The 17,246-nt window shown below is 35.5% G+C and overlaps 1 protein-coding gene and 3 long non-coding RNA genes across 4 annotated transcripts in view; 2 read left to right on the top strand and 2 right to left on the bottom strand.

The window, feature by feature from the left end:
- Window positions 1-453: 453 nt before the first annotated feature.
- LOC309485555 (very long chain fatty acid elongase 6) lies at window positions 454-12,750 on the top strand. The gene is made up of 4 exons (XM_082152471.1): window positions 454-698; window positions 1,963-2,094; window positions 7,034-7,185; window positions 10,612-12,750. The coding sequence occupies exons 1-4, from the start codon at window positions 613-615 to the stop codon at window positions 11,040-11,042; spliced, it is 801 nt and encodes a 266-aa protein (XP_082008597.1). The 5' UTR covers window positions 454-612; the 3' UTR covers window positions 11,043-12,750.
- On the bottom strand, window positions 6,160-6,546 carry LOC309485580. The gene is made up of 2 exons (XR_014201233.1): window positions 6,439-6,546; window positions 6,160-6,391 (listed from the first exon to the last, which is right to left on the bottom strand). It is a non-coding gene; the product is annotated as an uncharacterized lncRNA (long non-coding RNA).
- Window positions 11,553-17,246, bottom strand: part of LOC309485581 — a 109,947-nt gene continuing 104,253 nt past the window's right edge. Inside the window, exon 2 of the long non-coding RNA XR_014201234.1 lies at window positions 11,553-13,322. This is a non-coding gene — a long non-coding RNA (uncharacterized lncRNA). The remainder of the gene's footprint in view (window positions 13,323-17,246) is intronic.
- On the top strand, window positions 15,873-17,148 carry LOC309484700. Its single transcript, XR_014200947.1, has 2 exons — window positions 15,873-16,063; window positions 16,169-17,148. It is a non-coding gene; the product is annotated as an uncharacterized lncRNA (long non-coding RNA).

The raw sequence follows: 17,246 nt of genomic DNA on the forward strand, positions 1-17,246 counted from the left end.
CCGAGGTTACAGTCGTAACCGAGGCGTTTTCTACTTAATACAAAACTTTGATATATAAAGTAAATAAAATAAATAAATAAAATAAAATAAGCAGGCAAAAAGTGGAAATGTAATAAGTATCAGTAGAAAAAACTAGAGAAATACTGTAAAAAAATCATATATATGTACTGTATATATATCATTTATATAGTTAAAATATTATTAGATAAAAAATAACCTTTCACAGATAAGGTTAGTAAGTGATTTGGTTTAATTTAAACAAGTACAGGATCATTTTTAATCTGTTGAGGTCTAGACTTCCATTATATATTGTATTATTATTAATAATTTAAAAGATTCAAAGATTGTACAATGTTTTCAAGCTCTACAAGATTTATGTGAACAAATCTGTTCTCATGAATAGAAAACTTGTAGTCGCTCGTATGATGAAATATGCAGATCCCTCGACTGTGATTGGATGGGCTCGCTGCTCTGACTCCTCCCTCTCGCGCGTATAATGATGAAGTTCAGCAGGAGTGTGTTCGTGTTGCTCGCACACCTCACCGATCCTGTTGGGTTTCCTTTCGGAAACACCTTCATCACTTCCTCCACTGAAGACTCGCACACTTGAAGATGAAGACGAACGATTCACTTTACGCGTTTGACTTTGAGCGCCAGTTTGATGATCGAGTCGCGCTTGAATGGTTTCAGCAGAACTGGTGAGTCAACTGAGCCGAAAATGAATCACTGATTCATCTCATCTATTAACATCTGCTCAACTCATAAATGAAGAGTATTATCATGCAAAAGCAGGACACTATAGATTATAATAGCTATATACACACATTTAATGTGATGTGCAATACATAATAGCCTACACATTATAATACACATTCTTTAATAACACAGTATAGCATACAGTGCAAGATTCTTAAAATGTGTATTGTGCAATATATGTCATATATCTAACATGTATTTTACTTTAAGTGTAATATTACACAGGGATGTTAGTAAAGGCAGACTGTAGTTTGCTTTAAACACTCCCTGCTCATTAAAGTGAGGCAGAGAATCACCTTTGACCTTTCATCACAAATTTCACAATTACATTAATAAACAACGAACACAAAAAGACCTTGTGATTCTTGCGTATTAATGTGTGTGTGTGTTCCGATCGTGGACTGAATGAACTCTATTCTGCTGTGATTGATTGATATGTGTGTGTGATAAGAGCAGGTTCACGTGAAGGATGGCAGAGATACGCTCACCTTTGACCTTTCGGCTGATTGTGACATCAAAATCTCTTTAGCTGATGGTTTAGATCAGGACAGAGACGTTAGTTATGTATGTGGAAAAGTCTAGAGAAATTCTGTGAAAATAAAGTTAAAATAAGATTAAAATAAATAAGTGGAAATATAATAAGTATTCGTAGCAAAAATCTAGAGAAATGCTTTAAAAAATAAATAAAATAAGATTAAAATAAGTAAATAAAAAAGTGGAAATATAATAAATATCTGTGGTAAAGTCTAGACAAATGCTGTGAAAAACACACACACAAAAAAAAGATTAAAATAAATACGTAGAAAAGTGGAATATAACATGTACCTTTAGAAAAAATGATGAAATGCTGTAATAAATGTAAAAAAGAAACAATTGTTAGTTAATCTATTAAATAGTCTATTAAAATGACATAAATAATCAAATAAACAAAGAACACATTTAACAGTACAGTACAGGAGTGGGTAGATAAAGAATAATATAATAATGTAACATAATTTTAGATTTATAATATTATAAATGGGAGGGGTTATAAAAGATAGATGCCTTACATTTTAATAATTGCTATTTTTAAATAACTTAAAACCTCTGTGCTATATAAATATTCTGTAATAAACAGATTATTATCTCCTCCTGCATAACTAACCTCTGTGTGAATGTCTTCATGAGTTCTGCGGCTGAAGTGTGATCGTCCTGCATGTGTTTCAGGGGAACGGCGTTTGTCCTGTCGGGCACGTATGCGGTGGCGATATATCTGGGTCGTGTTTATATGAAGACCCGGCAGAAGCTGGACCTGCGGACGCCACTCATGCTCTGGTCTCTGAGTCTGGCGTTATTCAGGTGAGAAACACATCAGGTCTGTTTCTCACACAGCGGACGTTTGTCTGTGACACTGGAGACATTCACATTACTGCTTAACACATCACACATTAACTACACACACACTAACACATTTACAACACACACACAGAATTCACTAAATTACACAATTAAACACTGTTTCCATCATTCCAAAGAAAACAAACACACACACACACACACACACTGACACACTAAAGGGAAGGTTCGGAGTAAAATCCACCTAGGGTCCTTTGCACCATGACCTCGAGCCAAACACCCCCCAGAAGCCTTTATTCCCTTGGTTGAACATTATTAAAGTTAGAGCTTATTTAGAGATATCAGCCGGATGGTTTAGTGCAGGCACTAATGGATCCAAGGCTGTATCTGGTAAATTACTCCACTAATAATGCCCAGAATGGCTCCAAACTTCTACAGTAGTACAAATAGGTTCTGGACTCATAAAACGAGGCATTGGAAAGTTTTTAAGTACATCAGGAGTTTATTTAAATAACACTTGCCCGACGGCTACATCCTTACGCATCACTTTCTTTCTTTTTTTTTCCCAAATCACTGAAGTGACGTCGACGTCCGGGTTAGCGGTAGCATTAGCCGTCGGGCAAGTGTTATTTAAATAAACTCCTGATGTACTTACAAACTTTCCAATGCCTCGTTTTATGAGTACAGAACCTATTTGTACTACTGTAGAAGTTTGGAGCCATTCTGGCCATTATTAGTGGAGTAATTGACCAGATACAGCCTTGGATCCATTAGCGCCTGCACTAAACCATTCAGCTGATATCTCCAACACCAGTTTCACACATCCTCCGTGTGCAGTGTGTATGCGGTGCGTGTGCAGTGTGTATGCGGTGCGTGTGCAGTGAGTATGCGGTGCGTGTGCAGTGTGTATGCGGTGCGTGTGCGGTGCGTATGCGGTGCGTGTGCGGTGCGTATGCGGTGCGTGTGCAGTGAGTATGCGGTGCGTGTGCAGTGAGTATGCGGTGCGTGTGCGGTGCGTATGCGGTGCGTGTGCGGTGCGTGTGCGGTGCGTGTGCGGTGCGTGTGGTGCGGTGCGTGTGCGGTGCGTGTGCGGTGCGTGTGCGGTGCGTGTGCGTGTGCGGTGCGTGTGCGGTGCGTGTGCGGTGCGTGTGCGGTGCGTGTGCGGTGCGTGTGCGGTGAGTGTGCGGTGCGTGTGCGGTGAGTGTGCGGTGCGTGTGCGGTGCGTGTGCGGTGCGTGTGCGGTGCGTGTGCGGTGCGTGTGCGGTGCGTGTGCGGTGCGTGTGCGGTGCGTGTGCGGTGCGTGTGCGTGTGCGGTGCGTGTGCGGTGCGTGTGCGGTGCGTGTGCGGTGCGTGTGCGGTGTGTATGCAGTACAGGAGCAGCTCGCGCTATAGTGCTTTCACATATGCTGCGTTTGCAGTGTGTAACTGATCCACGGCTGTACCACACACACATACACAATATTTGTATTTCAAATCCAGAAGTTATCAGCAACTTTTATTTTTTTACAAGTTGTCACCGGTGCAATTCTCTTCGTAGCCTACACATATACACTCTTTAATAGACGTATTCAAACAACTTAAACAACGTATTAATCAATGCATTACTTCTATATAGATTATATATTAAGTTGTTCAAGCAAGTGGTAACATATTTAACCATGTAGGCTACTTATATTAAAATCACAAATATTTTAAATTAAAACTTAAAATTGACAAAAACAGCCGACTCTCATGCATTTACATTTTAATACAATAAATCTTGCATGTCACAAATAAAAAAATTTTCCACCTCCACGAATGAGACGAGTGTTGTTCATTATTTTGCCTTGTTGAAGTAAACTGTAGTTTTCCTTGCTTTACCCCGGTCTTAAAGTAAAAAGATGACTGTGAAAAAAAAGCAGTATTTAATTGAATACATTTATGGTGGTATTACTACATTTTCAGCTCAATTTGTGTTCATTTTGACCACGAAACATGTGCTGTCACTTTAACTCAGCGTTTGCAGCACAGCAGAAATAGACTCGGTGTGGAAATGATCTCTGCACTGCTGTATACACACCGCTCCTGGAACGGATAAATATGGCAAGCCAAGTGGTTCACAATTACGCTATAGATTAATCGTGTTTACAGCCAAACGCCGTCAAATACGCCGTTTTAAAGCGTATTTGACGGCACAAAATACGCCGTTGTAATTACAAACGCCGTAAAAAAACGCGCAAAGTATGTCAATGTTTTAGTGTGCATGGAAATGTCAATTATACTTGCAACAATAGCTGTAGGTTAATTGGCCTGGATGAGTGTGATTGGCCTAATATTGTGTCCCAGACCGGCATTAAATAATTTGTGAATATTTGTAAATATTCGTGGCTTGAAAGAGTTGGAAAATTGACAGTTCTGTTGATGTTTTGCCCAGGCAGGGTTAGTTAAGTAAAACTAAAACTATTAAAAACATTTATGCTAATCGAAATAAACCTGAAATAAAGGAAAATATAACTAGGCTAAACTAAACGGAAATTAGAAATGTTTTATTTTATCAACAAACTGGATTCATTTCTTTTTTTTTTTTGGCCATCTTAAAACGACCTGGATTCTTTTCCTTGTTTAATAACTCCGAGCATAAGAATTGGATTAAATGATCCGTGCTGAATCGGTCTGGTCTGACTCAGTTCATCATTGATTGGGAGAGAACAGTTCAAACTTACTGGCTGTGGAAATCAGCGGGCGTGTCTCATTATACTATATTTTTTACGGCGTCATATGGCGAGTGGATGAACGGCGCAAAAAGCTGCGCTTTCCATGCACACTAAAACGCCGTCAAATACGGCGTCATTGACGTATTTCGCACGTTTTTTAACGCGTCACCGTCAAATACGGTTTAAAACGGCGTACATGGGTACGAAGAAAAATACACACCACATACGCACTGCAAACAGTATGTGTGAAACGGGCATAAATAAGCTCTAACTTGAATAATGTTCGGACCCTAGGTGTAAAGGATCCACTGAAGGCAAGTGTAAATGAGAACCCAAGTGCAGTTTATTATAAACCAAACCAAACCAAACATGAAACAAAAGCGTGGCATGGAAACTCAAAACAAGACATGAACTTGAACAGAACTCACAAACAGTGGTTACAGGGAACAATACTTGACCAGGACACATGGCAAACATGAGGGCTTAAATACAGACTAATGACAAGACAAGGGACACCTGTGAACAATGATCAGACAATTAACCAATGACAAGACACATGGCAGGATCACATGACAAACAGGGAATCACATGACAGACATGGAAACATGACATGAACAAACCCAAAACGTGACACTAGTGCTGCGTTCCAGTCCAAAATTGTCATGCCCTTCACTCGCTAACTCCCCTCCGTCTCGTTCACTCGGATGTATGTCATTGCTTGCGTTGCACGAGTGCCCACTACTGGCAGAAACTGCAATGGGCTGAACTGGAACGTCCTAAGCCCTTGATCACTTGGGATCAGCTATGGAGTTGATTTATTATTTAAACATTTTTCCCTTTAATAATTTAATTCAGCATCCAAATTTATATAGGTATATTTGGGTTGTTTTAAATAAAAAATATATATATAATTAATATATCATAGAGTTGTTTGTTGTGGTGGTGATTAGACGAGATTTGTGGGGACGTCACAATCGTACTGCATTGTGGGACATATAGGTGCCTGAAGTGTACATATGAAGTACAGATGAAGGGAACGAGGGTCTGTCCATATAAACTTCCCTCGTCCACTTCCCGAAGTGGAACGCACTTCAAAATGGCGGCAGGGATTCCCCCGAGGGGAAGTGCTTAGGGAAGTTCGCAAGTGCGTGTCTAAAAGTGGACTGGAACGCAGCCTAGGTTAATTTTACTCCGAACCATCCCTTTAACAACACACACACAGAATTCACAAAATTATGCAATTAAACACTGTTTCCATCATAAAAAAAAAAAAAAAGCCAGCTATTCTATTGTATCACTTTATTTTTTTATTTTTTATTGCAGGATTACATTTTTTTTATTTTTTTTACAAAATACACATATCGACCAATTAAAAAAAAAAAAAAAAAGATAAACAACAATATAAGAATAGACGAAAAAGTATTGTATCACTTTAGAAAAGTGTAGGATTTAAGATAATCACTGCCATTGGGACAAACGATCATTCATACACGTTTCTTCTGGACAAAGGAGTTCTGAGTCTTGACTTCGAGAATGAATGCAGCGGCTCAGGTTGATCTCAGGTTTGATGGTATCTGTGTTGTGAAACCGAGCTTCTCAGATCAAACCTGAGATCAACCTGAGATCAAACCTGAGATCAAACCTGAGATCAAACCTGAGATCAAACCTGAGATCAACCTGAGATCAACCTGAGATCAAACCTGAGATCAAACCTGAGATCAACCTGAGATCAAACCTGAGATCAACCTGAGATCAAACCTGAGATCAACCTGAGATCAAACCTGAGATCAACCTGAGATCAAACCTGAGATCAAACCTGAGATCAACCTGAGATCAACCTGAGATCAAACCTGAGATCAACCTGAGATTAAACCTGAGATCAACCTGAGATCAAACCTGAGATCAAACCTGAGATCAACCTGAGATCAAACCTGAGATCAAACCTGAGATCAACCTGAGATCAAACCTGAGATCAACCTGAGATCAAACCTGAGATCAAACCTGAGATCAACCTGAGATCAAACCTGAGATCAAACCTGAGATCAACCTGAGATCAACCTGAGATCAAACCTGAGATCAACCTGAGATCAAACCTGAGATCAAACCTGAGATCAAACCTGAGCCGCTGCATTCATTCTCGAAGTCAAGACTCAGAACTCCTTTGTCCAGAAGAAACGTCTCCACATCAGTGTGATCTTGGCTGTAGCTCTTCCTCATTGCTGGTGTGTGTGTGTGTGTGTGTGTCTCAGTATTATAGGTGCGCTGAGGACGAGCTGGTACATGTTCACGGTGGTGACGACACACGGGCTCAGGCGCTCTGTGTGTGACACGGACTTCTACAGCGCTCCCGTCAGCAAGTTCTGGGCGTTTGCGTTCGCTCTGAGTAAAGCGCCGGAGCTCGGTGAGACTCATGTTCATCACACACTCATAATGCTGACTGATTCGGTTTCATAACTCAAGCTTCTCTTTAAGCTGTATGAAAGGTGAGCTCACCGAGAGTGGAGTGGGATTTACTTTTATAGTAGAAAGACTGTGTTGTTTCAACCCATGTTTGGCTCAAATATGGACAAACCTAATCGTTGGGTTAAAACATTTATTTAAAAATGTAAACCAACGGCTGGGTTTGTCCATATTTGACCCAAACATAGGTTGAAACAACTCAGTGTTTATAGAAATACTATAATATAAATAGTAGTGCTGTCAAACTGATTAATCACATCTAACAACAAAGTTTGTGTTTATATAATACATGTGTGTGTATTTGTATATATACTAACAGACACACACACACACACACACACACATATAAAGTTGCAAGAAAAAGTATTTGAACCCCTTGCAGAAAATGTGAATAATTTGAACAAAATAAGAGAGATCATACAAAATGCATGTTATGTTTTATTTATTACTGTCCTGAATAAGATATTTTACATAATTCGTTTTTTTTACATGTAGTCCACAAAACATAAAAATAGATGAATTTATTAAAATGACCCCGTTCAAAAGTTTATAAACCATTGATTCTTAACACTGTGTGTTGTTACCTGGATGATCCACACATTTATTTATTTTTCATTTTGTGGACTATATGAAAAAAGAAATATGTAAAATATCTTATTCGGGACAGTACTAAAAAAAATAACATGCATTTTGTAGGATCTCTCTTATTTTGTTCAAATTATTCACATATATATATATATAATTATTCACACACACACATATATATATTTATATAATACTATATATACACACACATATATAAACAAACTTTTATGTTAGATGCAATTAATCGATTTGACAGCACTAATAAATAGTATTTTCTTGTAAAACATACTCCAATAATCTTTGTTTTTTTTACAACTTTAGAACTTTAGTTTATGAACTCTGGGGTTTAAAGTAGGGTTAGACCTAACCCTAACCCTAACCCAAATTATAACATTTAACCCCTAAAATATTTTTCAGGTTTAAAACAATTATGCACAGAATTTATGATATACAGTTTTTTTATGAATATTTCACCTCAGAATATGTGAATTTATATTTAGCAATGGAAAAATAAAGCCTGTTTGTAAGACCATAAACATTTTTATCATTGTGGCTTTTTCTACGACAATTAAGCTCAATTTCCCAGCTAACAAAAATATGTTCGTTTTGCTAATGTTCCCATTAAGTTATTTCAGAATGTTCTGTTTTTCAAATTATTTAAAATGGGGGGATTTTTTGTTTTGAGAATTATGAGAACGTTACTTTTGAATGTTCAAACATTATGAGAACGTTACTTTTGAATGTTCAAACATTATGAGAACTTTACTTTTGAATATTCAAACATTATGAGAATGTTACTTTTGAATATTCAAACATTATGAGAATGTTACTTTTGAATATTCAAACATTATGAGATTGTTACGTTTGAATATTCAAACATTATGAGATTGTTACGTTTGAATATTCAAACATTATGAGAATGTTACTTTTGAACATTCAAACATTATGAGAACGTTACTTTTAAATGTTCAAACATTAAGAGAACGTTACTTTTGAACGTTCAAACATTATGAGAACGTTACTTTTGAATATTCAAACATTATGAGAACGTTACTTTTGAACGTTCAAACATTATGAGAATGTTACTTTTGAATATTCAAACATTAAGAGAACGTTACTTTTGAATATTCAAACATTATGAGAATGTTACTTTTGAATATTCAAACATTATGAGATTGTTACTTTTGAACATTCAAACATTATGAGAACGTTACTTTTGAACGTTCAAACATTATGAGAACGTTACTTTTGAATATTCAAACATTATGAGAATGTTACTTTTGAATATTCAAACATTATGAGATTGTTACTTTTGAACATTCAAACATTATGAGAACGTTACTTTTGAACGTTCAAACATTATGAGAACGTTACTTTTAAATGTTCAAACATTAAGAGAACGTTACTTTTGAACGTTCAAACATGAGAACGTTACTTTTGAATATTCAAACATTATGAGAACGTTACTTTTGAACGTTCAAACATTATGAGAACGTTACTTTTGAATATTCAAACATTATGAGAATGTTACTTTTGAACATTCAAACATTATGAGAACGTTACTTTTAAATGTTCAAACATTAAGAGAACGTTACTTTTGAACGTTCAAACATGAGAACGTTACTTTTGAACGTTCAAACATTATGAGAACGTTACTTTTGAATATTCAAACATTATGAGAATGTTACTTTTGAATATTCAAACATTATGAGATTGTTACTTTTGAACATTCAAACATTATGAGAACGTTACTTTTGAACGTTCAAACATTATGAGAACGTTACTTTTAAATGTTCAAACATTAAGAGAACGTTACTTTTGAACGTTCAAACATGAGAACGTTACTTTTGAATATTCAAACATTATGAGAACGTTACTTTTGAACGTTCAAACATTATGAGAACGTTACTTTTGAATATTCAAACATTATGAGAATGTTACTTTTGAACATTCAAACATTATGAGAACGTTACTTTTAAATGTTCAAACATTAAGAGAACGTTACTTTTGAACGTTCAAACATGAGAACGTTACTTTTGAATATTCAAACATTATGAGAACGTTACTTTTGAACGTTCAAACATTATGAGAACGTTACTTTTGAATATTCAAACATTATGAGAATGTTACTTTTGAACATTCAAACATTATGAGAACGTTACTTTTAAATGTTCAAACATTAAGAGAACGTTACTTTTGAACGTTCAAACATGAGAACGTTACTTTTGAATATTCAAACATTATGAGAACGTTACTTTTGAACGTTCAAACATTATGAGAACGTTACTTTTGAATATTCAAACATTATGAGAATGTTACTTTTGAACATTCAAACATTATGAGAACGTTACTTTTAAATGTTCAAACATTAAGAGAACGTTACTTTTGAACGTTCAAACATGAGAACGTTACTTTTGAATATTCAAACATTATGAGAACGTTACTTTTGAACATTCAAACATTATGAGAACGTTACTTTTAAAAGTTCAAACATTATGAGAATGTTACTTTTGAACGTTCTCGGAATGTTCTGAAAGAAAAATGTTACACAAACGTCCAACTGAAACATTTCAGAGAAAAAAAAAAACTCCATGAAAGATGTATAAATAATGTTTTGAGCACATTATTAAAGACCAGATAACACTGACTGAACATGATATTAGCATTACTGGAAGAACATTTGTCCATGATCTTAAGAGAAACGTTACTGTGTTTGCTGGTTGTGTAATGAAAGCTCTTGTGTGTGATGTGTCCTTTACTCCTGTGTTTGTGTTTGGATCAGGTGACACGGTGTTCATAGTTCTGCGTAAGCAGCGTCTGATCTTCCTGCACTGGTATCATCACATCACGGTCCTGCTGTACAGCTGGTACTCGTATAAAGATCACGTGGCCGGCGGCGGCTGGTTCATGACCATCAACTACACCGTCCACGCGTTCATGTACAGTTACTACACCGCCAGAGCGGCCGGCGTACGCGTGCCGAAACCGTTCGCTATGCTGATCACGCTGATGCAGATGTTGCAGATGCTCGCGGGTCTCAGCGTTCTGATGCTCGTCTTCAGCTGGAAACACCACGTTCACTGCGTGTCCACCATGAACAACATCATCTACGGCTCTGCCATGTACCTCAGCTACCTTCTGCTCTTCTCTGTCTTCTTCTATAACTCGTACCTCAAACGCCCAGCGGACGAGAAGAGAGAGAAACGAGAGTAACACCAACCTCCTGTCCGCTTCTGAAGGCTTGGGTGTTTGTTCTTTTAAATATGCAAAGCCATCCATGAAGGAAACTCTAAAGCACTACAGTAGTTTGCATGCATCATAAATGTGCAGCTCAGAAATATATTTTGCATTAGGGAAAAAAAGCCATTTTTATCACAAATTGCACTGTGACCGGTGTTGTTCTAAAAATAGTCTAGTGTTGGGGAAAGTTACTTTTAAAAATAATGCATTACAATATTGCGTAACTCCCTAAAAGAGTAACTAATTGAGTTACGTTTTATAGAAAGTAGTGTTGGGCAACGATTAATCGCATCTAATGCATACATGCATGTGTGTGTGTTTATATATACAAAATAATTATACACAGCACACACACACACACACACATATATTATATAAACACAAACTTTGATTTTGGATGTGATTAATCATTACCCAGCACTAATGCATTACATTACTTTTGTGTTACTTTTTCTCACAGTAACTCAGATATTTTGTTGTAAATGTAAAAGTAATGTTGCTAAAAAAGTAATCTGATTACATAACTCGCGTTACTTTCCCCAACTCTAACATAGGCTTCGATTTATTAATGCAAAATATCATTTAATGTTTTCTAATGATTTTGGGGTGAATTGAAATGTTTTGTGAGATTCATCAATGGAAGTTAATGAGTTAAACGTGTTAATGTTTACAGAACATTGATATTGTCACAGTGAAACAGAGACACGTTCTCCTCTGATGTGTGACAGTGTCACTGTCCTTTATTAATCACAGAGTTCAACAAATATTTAAGAGAATATGCTTAAAAAGCAGTTTATGTAGTAAAATGACCATCTTGCAGATTGATTTGTAGTGTAATCTGCTGTGAAACGTGATTTAGTGTGTTGTATTTCCTCACTTCAGAGTCAGTAGAGTACATGACATGTGATTAAAGCGCTTCCAGAAGTCTCAGTGTGAACGCTGAACAGGTTTGACTGGTCGAACACAGATTTCTCTCGTGCTGAAGGGAGTGTACTGGTGGTAAACTGGTCTTTCTGCTCAGTGTGTGTGTGCTTCTATCAGCGCAGTGATCTGTGAATGCTGAACTCCTGAGGCTCTTCCAGAGGAACGTGTTTCGTGTAAATCCGTCCGTCTGTGACGAGATTCATCGTCTTCCAGAACGTTTGGCTGATGTTCCCTTTAAGTTATGAAACGTTATTATTACTCTAAGCGTTCAAAACATCCAGTTTTTTAAATGTTGGTTATGCAGATGTTAATGGAACATTCTATTGTATCATTTTTTAAACATGAGAACGTTACTTTTGAATGTTCTCTGAACGTTTTGGAACAAGTTGATACATTTAAAAAACATTTGTTTGAAATACATTTCATTACATTTGTTACATTTAAAAAACGTCAGTTTAATGTCCAACTGAAACGTTTCCGAAAAAAACATTCCATGAATTTGAACTTGTTATTTGAAGAATATTCATAACTTTGAGAACGTTTGCTGGAGTTCTGCTTGGTTCATTATCTAGACCTTCTCAAACATTAGAAATATCAATTTAAACATAATTTCTCTCACCCTTTATCTTTATATGAACAATTAACCCTATGTATTATTAATAATAAAAAATAAAAATAAATTATTGGGAAGTCCTAAATGTCTGTTTACACAAGTTCTGAAGCACATTTATGAATGAATAAACACCTAATGAACATACTTTTGGTCCTGTTGTTTTTCAGCTGGTCATTCTTTGAGTTTAGAGATGATAAATGTAAATGTCTACTATAAAGCTCGTCTAATCTGAATGCTGTCATTTGTGCTGTGTATTTTAATTTTAAATGAGTTCTTCAGCTTTCACATAGTTTTAAAAAAATGTTGCAAATGTTTAAATGTAACAATTTTTGTTACATGCATTATTTCTTCTTTGTTTTCATTTCCACACTTTATTATTTGGATGTAAGAGCTGTCATTATAGAGCTAAAACTATAATCTGTACACAGCTGACGTACACTAACACTGTAGATGTTTTAATGTTGTTGGAAGAGTCTCTTCTGCTCATCATGGCTGTGTTTATTTGATCAAAATTACAGGGAAAAAGTTAAATATTATTCCAAAGTAAATCATCTGTTCTCTATGTGAATATATAGTAAAGTGTAATTTATTCCTGTGATCAAAGCTGAATGTTCAGCATCATTACTCCAGTCTTCAGTGTCACATGATCCTTCACAAATCACTCTAATATGATGATTTGATGATCAAGAAACATTTATGATTATTTTTCTTTATTCCTGCTCAAACAGTAGAGTAAAAAGTAGAGGAAGCATTTGGGTAACAATATAAAATTTGAAATTAATAATTAATAATTCAAACTTTTAATATCTAAAAAAACCTAAGCAGCACAAAAATAAAAATAAATAAAATCCAGCACAAACAAAGTAAAAAGGCCAAATGAGCCCATTTTGTTGACATTTTGCATTGGGTGGGGGCGGGGCCAACTTCACGCAGTGATTGACAGGGTAGGAGGGGGCGGGGCCAACTTCACGCAGTGATTGACAGGGTAGGAGGGGGCGGGGCCAACTTCACGCAGTGATTGACAGGGTAGGAGGGGGCGGGGCCAACTTCACGCAGTGATTGACAGGGTAGGAGGGGGCGGGGCCAACTTCACGCAGTGATTGACAGGGTGGGAGGGGGCGGGGACGTGATCGGCTCGGAAGGCATTTGCAATTTGCACATTGAATTTTGCTACAATAATTGAGGGACATTTAATGAAAATGCAGTCGCAAGTGTCTTACCTGTGAGTGTAAATGCAATTAAGAAAAATAACATTTAAATGATAATTTTGCTACAGTTTTTGCTCGAACATGTTAAACATATCTATTCATTTCTGTAATACATTTTCATTTTGCAACTTATAAAGCGTTAAAATATGGATTCAATTTACATATTAAAACCAGTGTATGAAATGGCAAATGTAAATTATATAATTGTTTCATTTTGAACCAAACGTTGCATAAATGTAATGGAAAATGTAAATTTAAAAACAGAAATGCACTGTCATTTTACATATTACATTGTCATTTTGCATATTACATTTCAAATTGAATATTGCTACCTAAAGACTTCCATAGTAGAGCGCTTGCGACGCCAAGGTCATGGGTTCGATTCCCAGGGTAAGCAAGAACTGATGAGAATGTAAATGTGTATCTTGAAAATAAAATGCAATGGATCAAAGTGTCTGCCTAATGCGTAAATGTAAATGTAATGTAATGTAATGTAATGTACTGTCTGCCCCCTGCTGGACACGCGCTGAAGAACACCTGAAGAAAACACGAACACAGAAGGAGATTTATCCAGTGTTTCTCTCAGATGTGGATCCAGAGGTTGTTTGATGAGTTGAGGTGATGATGAGGAAGAGGAGGAGCATCACGTGTGTTTCTCTCCTCAGTCACACACACACACACACACGCCGCTGAGGGGATATCTCCTCAGACCTCAGTTGTTCTGGGATGTGTTGAGCTGTGACTGAAGATGAGTGGAGTTTGAGTTGATGAAATGATTGAGAGAAACTCTTTCAGAAGAGTGTCAGAGATGTCTCTGTGGTTCCTGCTTCCCATCAGTCTGCCCGTGTTCACACTGCCCGGAATTGGGATCATGTGAGTCTGGATTCATATCCACCATAACATCGAGTTTATATTCATCTGGAAATCTCAATAACTCCAGAAGATTTGAGCATTTTAATCTAAGATCTACTTGTCTTTTGGACGACAGTGTTTATCATTCTCATTCTATTATGTTGGTTAGAATTTATTCAATTTTAATTGTAAAAACGTTTATTTACTTTAAAGTCTTGTTTTGAAACAAGTTTGAAAAATAGTTTATTGAATATAGTGTTATGTTAGTGTCATTGACATACTATTAGCTTTTTGTTGATATTTTGAATTAGTTTCTGTTTTCATGTTAATATATGTTAATTATACGTAATTTTAGTTTTTGGTTTTAAACTAAATGAAAATTTGAAATGTTGCCTTTTATTTCATTTTTTCATTTTTTATTTTTTTTATTAATTTATACATTTTTATATGGTTTTAGTTTTAGTGAGCGATAATAACCCCGGTGATACTGATACTCTTCTAATAAGAGTATATGTTAATTATATATTATTAAATATATTATAATGTATTTTGGAGTTAGTGCACAGGGCCGGCCCTGACCAATTTGCTGCCCTAGGCAAGATTTTACCTGGCGCCCCATGCATCACAGCCCATTTCACCCCGTCATTGTGTTCATGATTTAGCATATATATATATATATATATATATATATATATATATATATATATATATATATATATATATATATATATATATATATATAGGCCTATATACACACACACACACACACATTACAGCCTAAACACAAATACCAAGAGCATTACATAGCATTCAAGTCAAGTCCCCATTATCTTTTATAGCACGATTTACAATAAAGATTTAATGTGAACTTTGCTATTTTGAATAAACCTGTAAATAAATATCATTACTATGCCATAAAATGTACAGGCCAAAACATTACTATTTTTAATGTTTTTGAAAGAAATTTCTTCTGCTCATCAAGCCTGCATTTATTTGATCAAAAATACAGAAAAAAATGTAATATTGTGATATATCATTACAATTTAAAATAATTGGTTTTCAATTTATTATACTTTAAATTATCATTTATTTCTGTGATGCAAAGCTGAATTTTCAGCATCATTACTCCAGTCTTCAGTGTCACATGTGACATCCGGTCTATCACATTTACTTTAGTAGTACTTATCACATCTACTTTAGAAATCATTCTAATATGATGATTCATTATCAAAGTTGGAAACAGTTCTGCTGCTTAATATTTTTTCATAACCTGTGATACTTTTTTAGGATACTTTGATAAATAAATAGTAAAAAAAAAATTTTTTTTAAATGTTTTAAGAAATAGAAATCTTTTGTAACAACAATATACACTACTGGTCAGTAATTTGGGGTCAGTTGTTTTTTTGTTTTTGTTTTTTGGTTGAAATAAATCAATACTTTTATTCAGCAAGGATGTGTTAAATTGATAAAAAAGTGATCGTAAAGATGATTTATATAATTAGAAAATATTTTTATTTTATTTTAAATAAATGCAGTTCTTTTTAACATTTTATTCATCAAATATATTAGGCAGCAGAACTGTTTCCAACACTCATAATAATTTAGAATATTAAAATGATTTCTAAAGGATCATGTGATAGACTGGATGTCACATGTGACACTGAAGACTGGAGTAATGATGCTGAAAATTCAGCTTTGCATCACAGAAATAAATGATAATTTAAAGTATAATAAATTGAAAACCAATTATTTTAAATTGTAATAATATATCACAATATTTATTATTTTTTCTGTATTTTTGATCAAATAAATGCAGGCTTGATGAGCAGAAGAAACTTTTTTCAAAAACATTAAAAATAGTAATGTTTCCAAACTTTTGGCCTGCACTGTATCCCCACAACTGCACAACTGTAGAGTAAAACATTAATAAAAAAGTGATAATAAAAAATGCGTCTTAAAACTGACATGATTGTTACAAAACCACACAGTCTGGGGACTCTGGAGAACTCAGAACAACTGCTAACATTAAGTTTAAGGTAAAAATAACTGCCATGAAATTATAGTATCTTACTCCTATGCCATAAATTGTTCATTCACTACATCACTTTACCTCTGTCTTTATCCCCTTTTATCCTCTTCTCTTCTTTTTGGTACTGTATCTATCGCAGACTATGCTCATTTATAATGTGTCATGTAAATTCGGCCTTCCGTCACAATCAGGAAACTTTCACCTCGTCTAGAACTGGCGCGAGCTGTCAGGCCCGTTTCTACGAGCTGTGTGTTAACAAAAGCAGTGTTGTCTACATTGGATGCGGAGTCGCGCACGCTACACAACAAATTACCAACAACTGATCGCGCGCGCGCTCTGTTTCTGACGCACTTCAAGCACTCTATGGGCGGGGGACGATTGGTGAGCCGGACTTTTTTTTTTTTTTTTTTGGTAGTATTTCTAATTAATGGTTTTAAAATAGTATTATATATATATATATATTTTAAAAAAAGTAAAAAAAAAATAAAAAAAAAATTCACTCGTTCACTCATTCTGGCGCCCCTATGGATGAGTGGCGCCCCTAGCATTTG

The sequence above is a fragment of the Leuciscus leuciscus genome (genome assembly GCF_965113295.1).
Source record: "Leuciscus leuciscus genome assembly, chromosome: 21".
Lineage (NCBI taxonomy): Eukaryota > Metazoa > Chordata > Actinopteri > Cypriniformes > Leuciscidae > Leuciscus > Leuciscus leuciscus.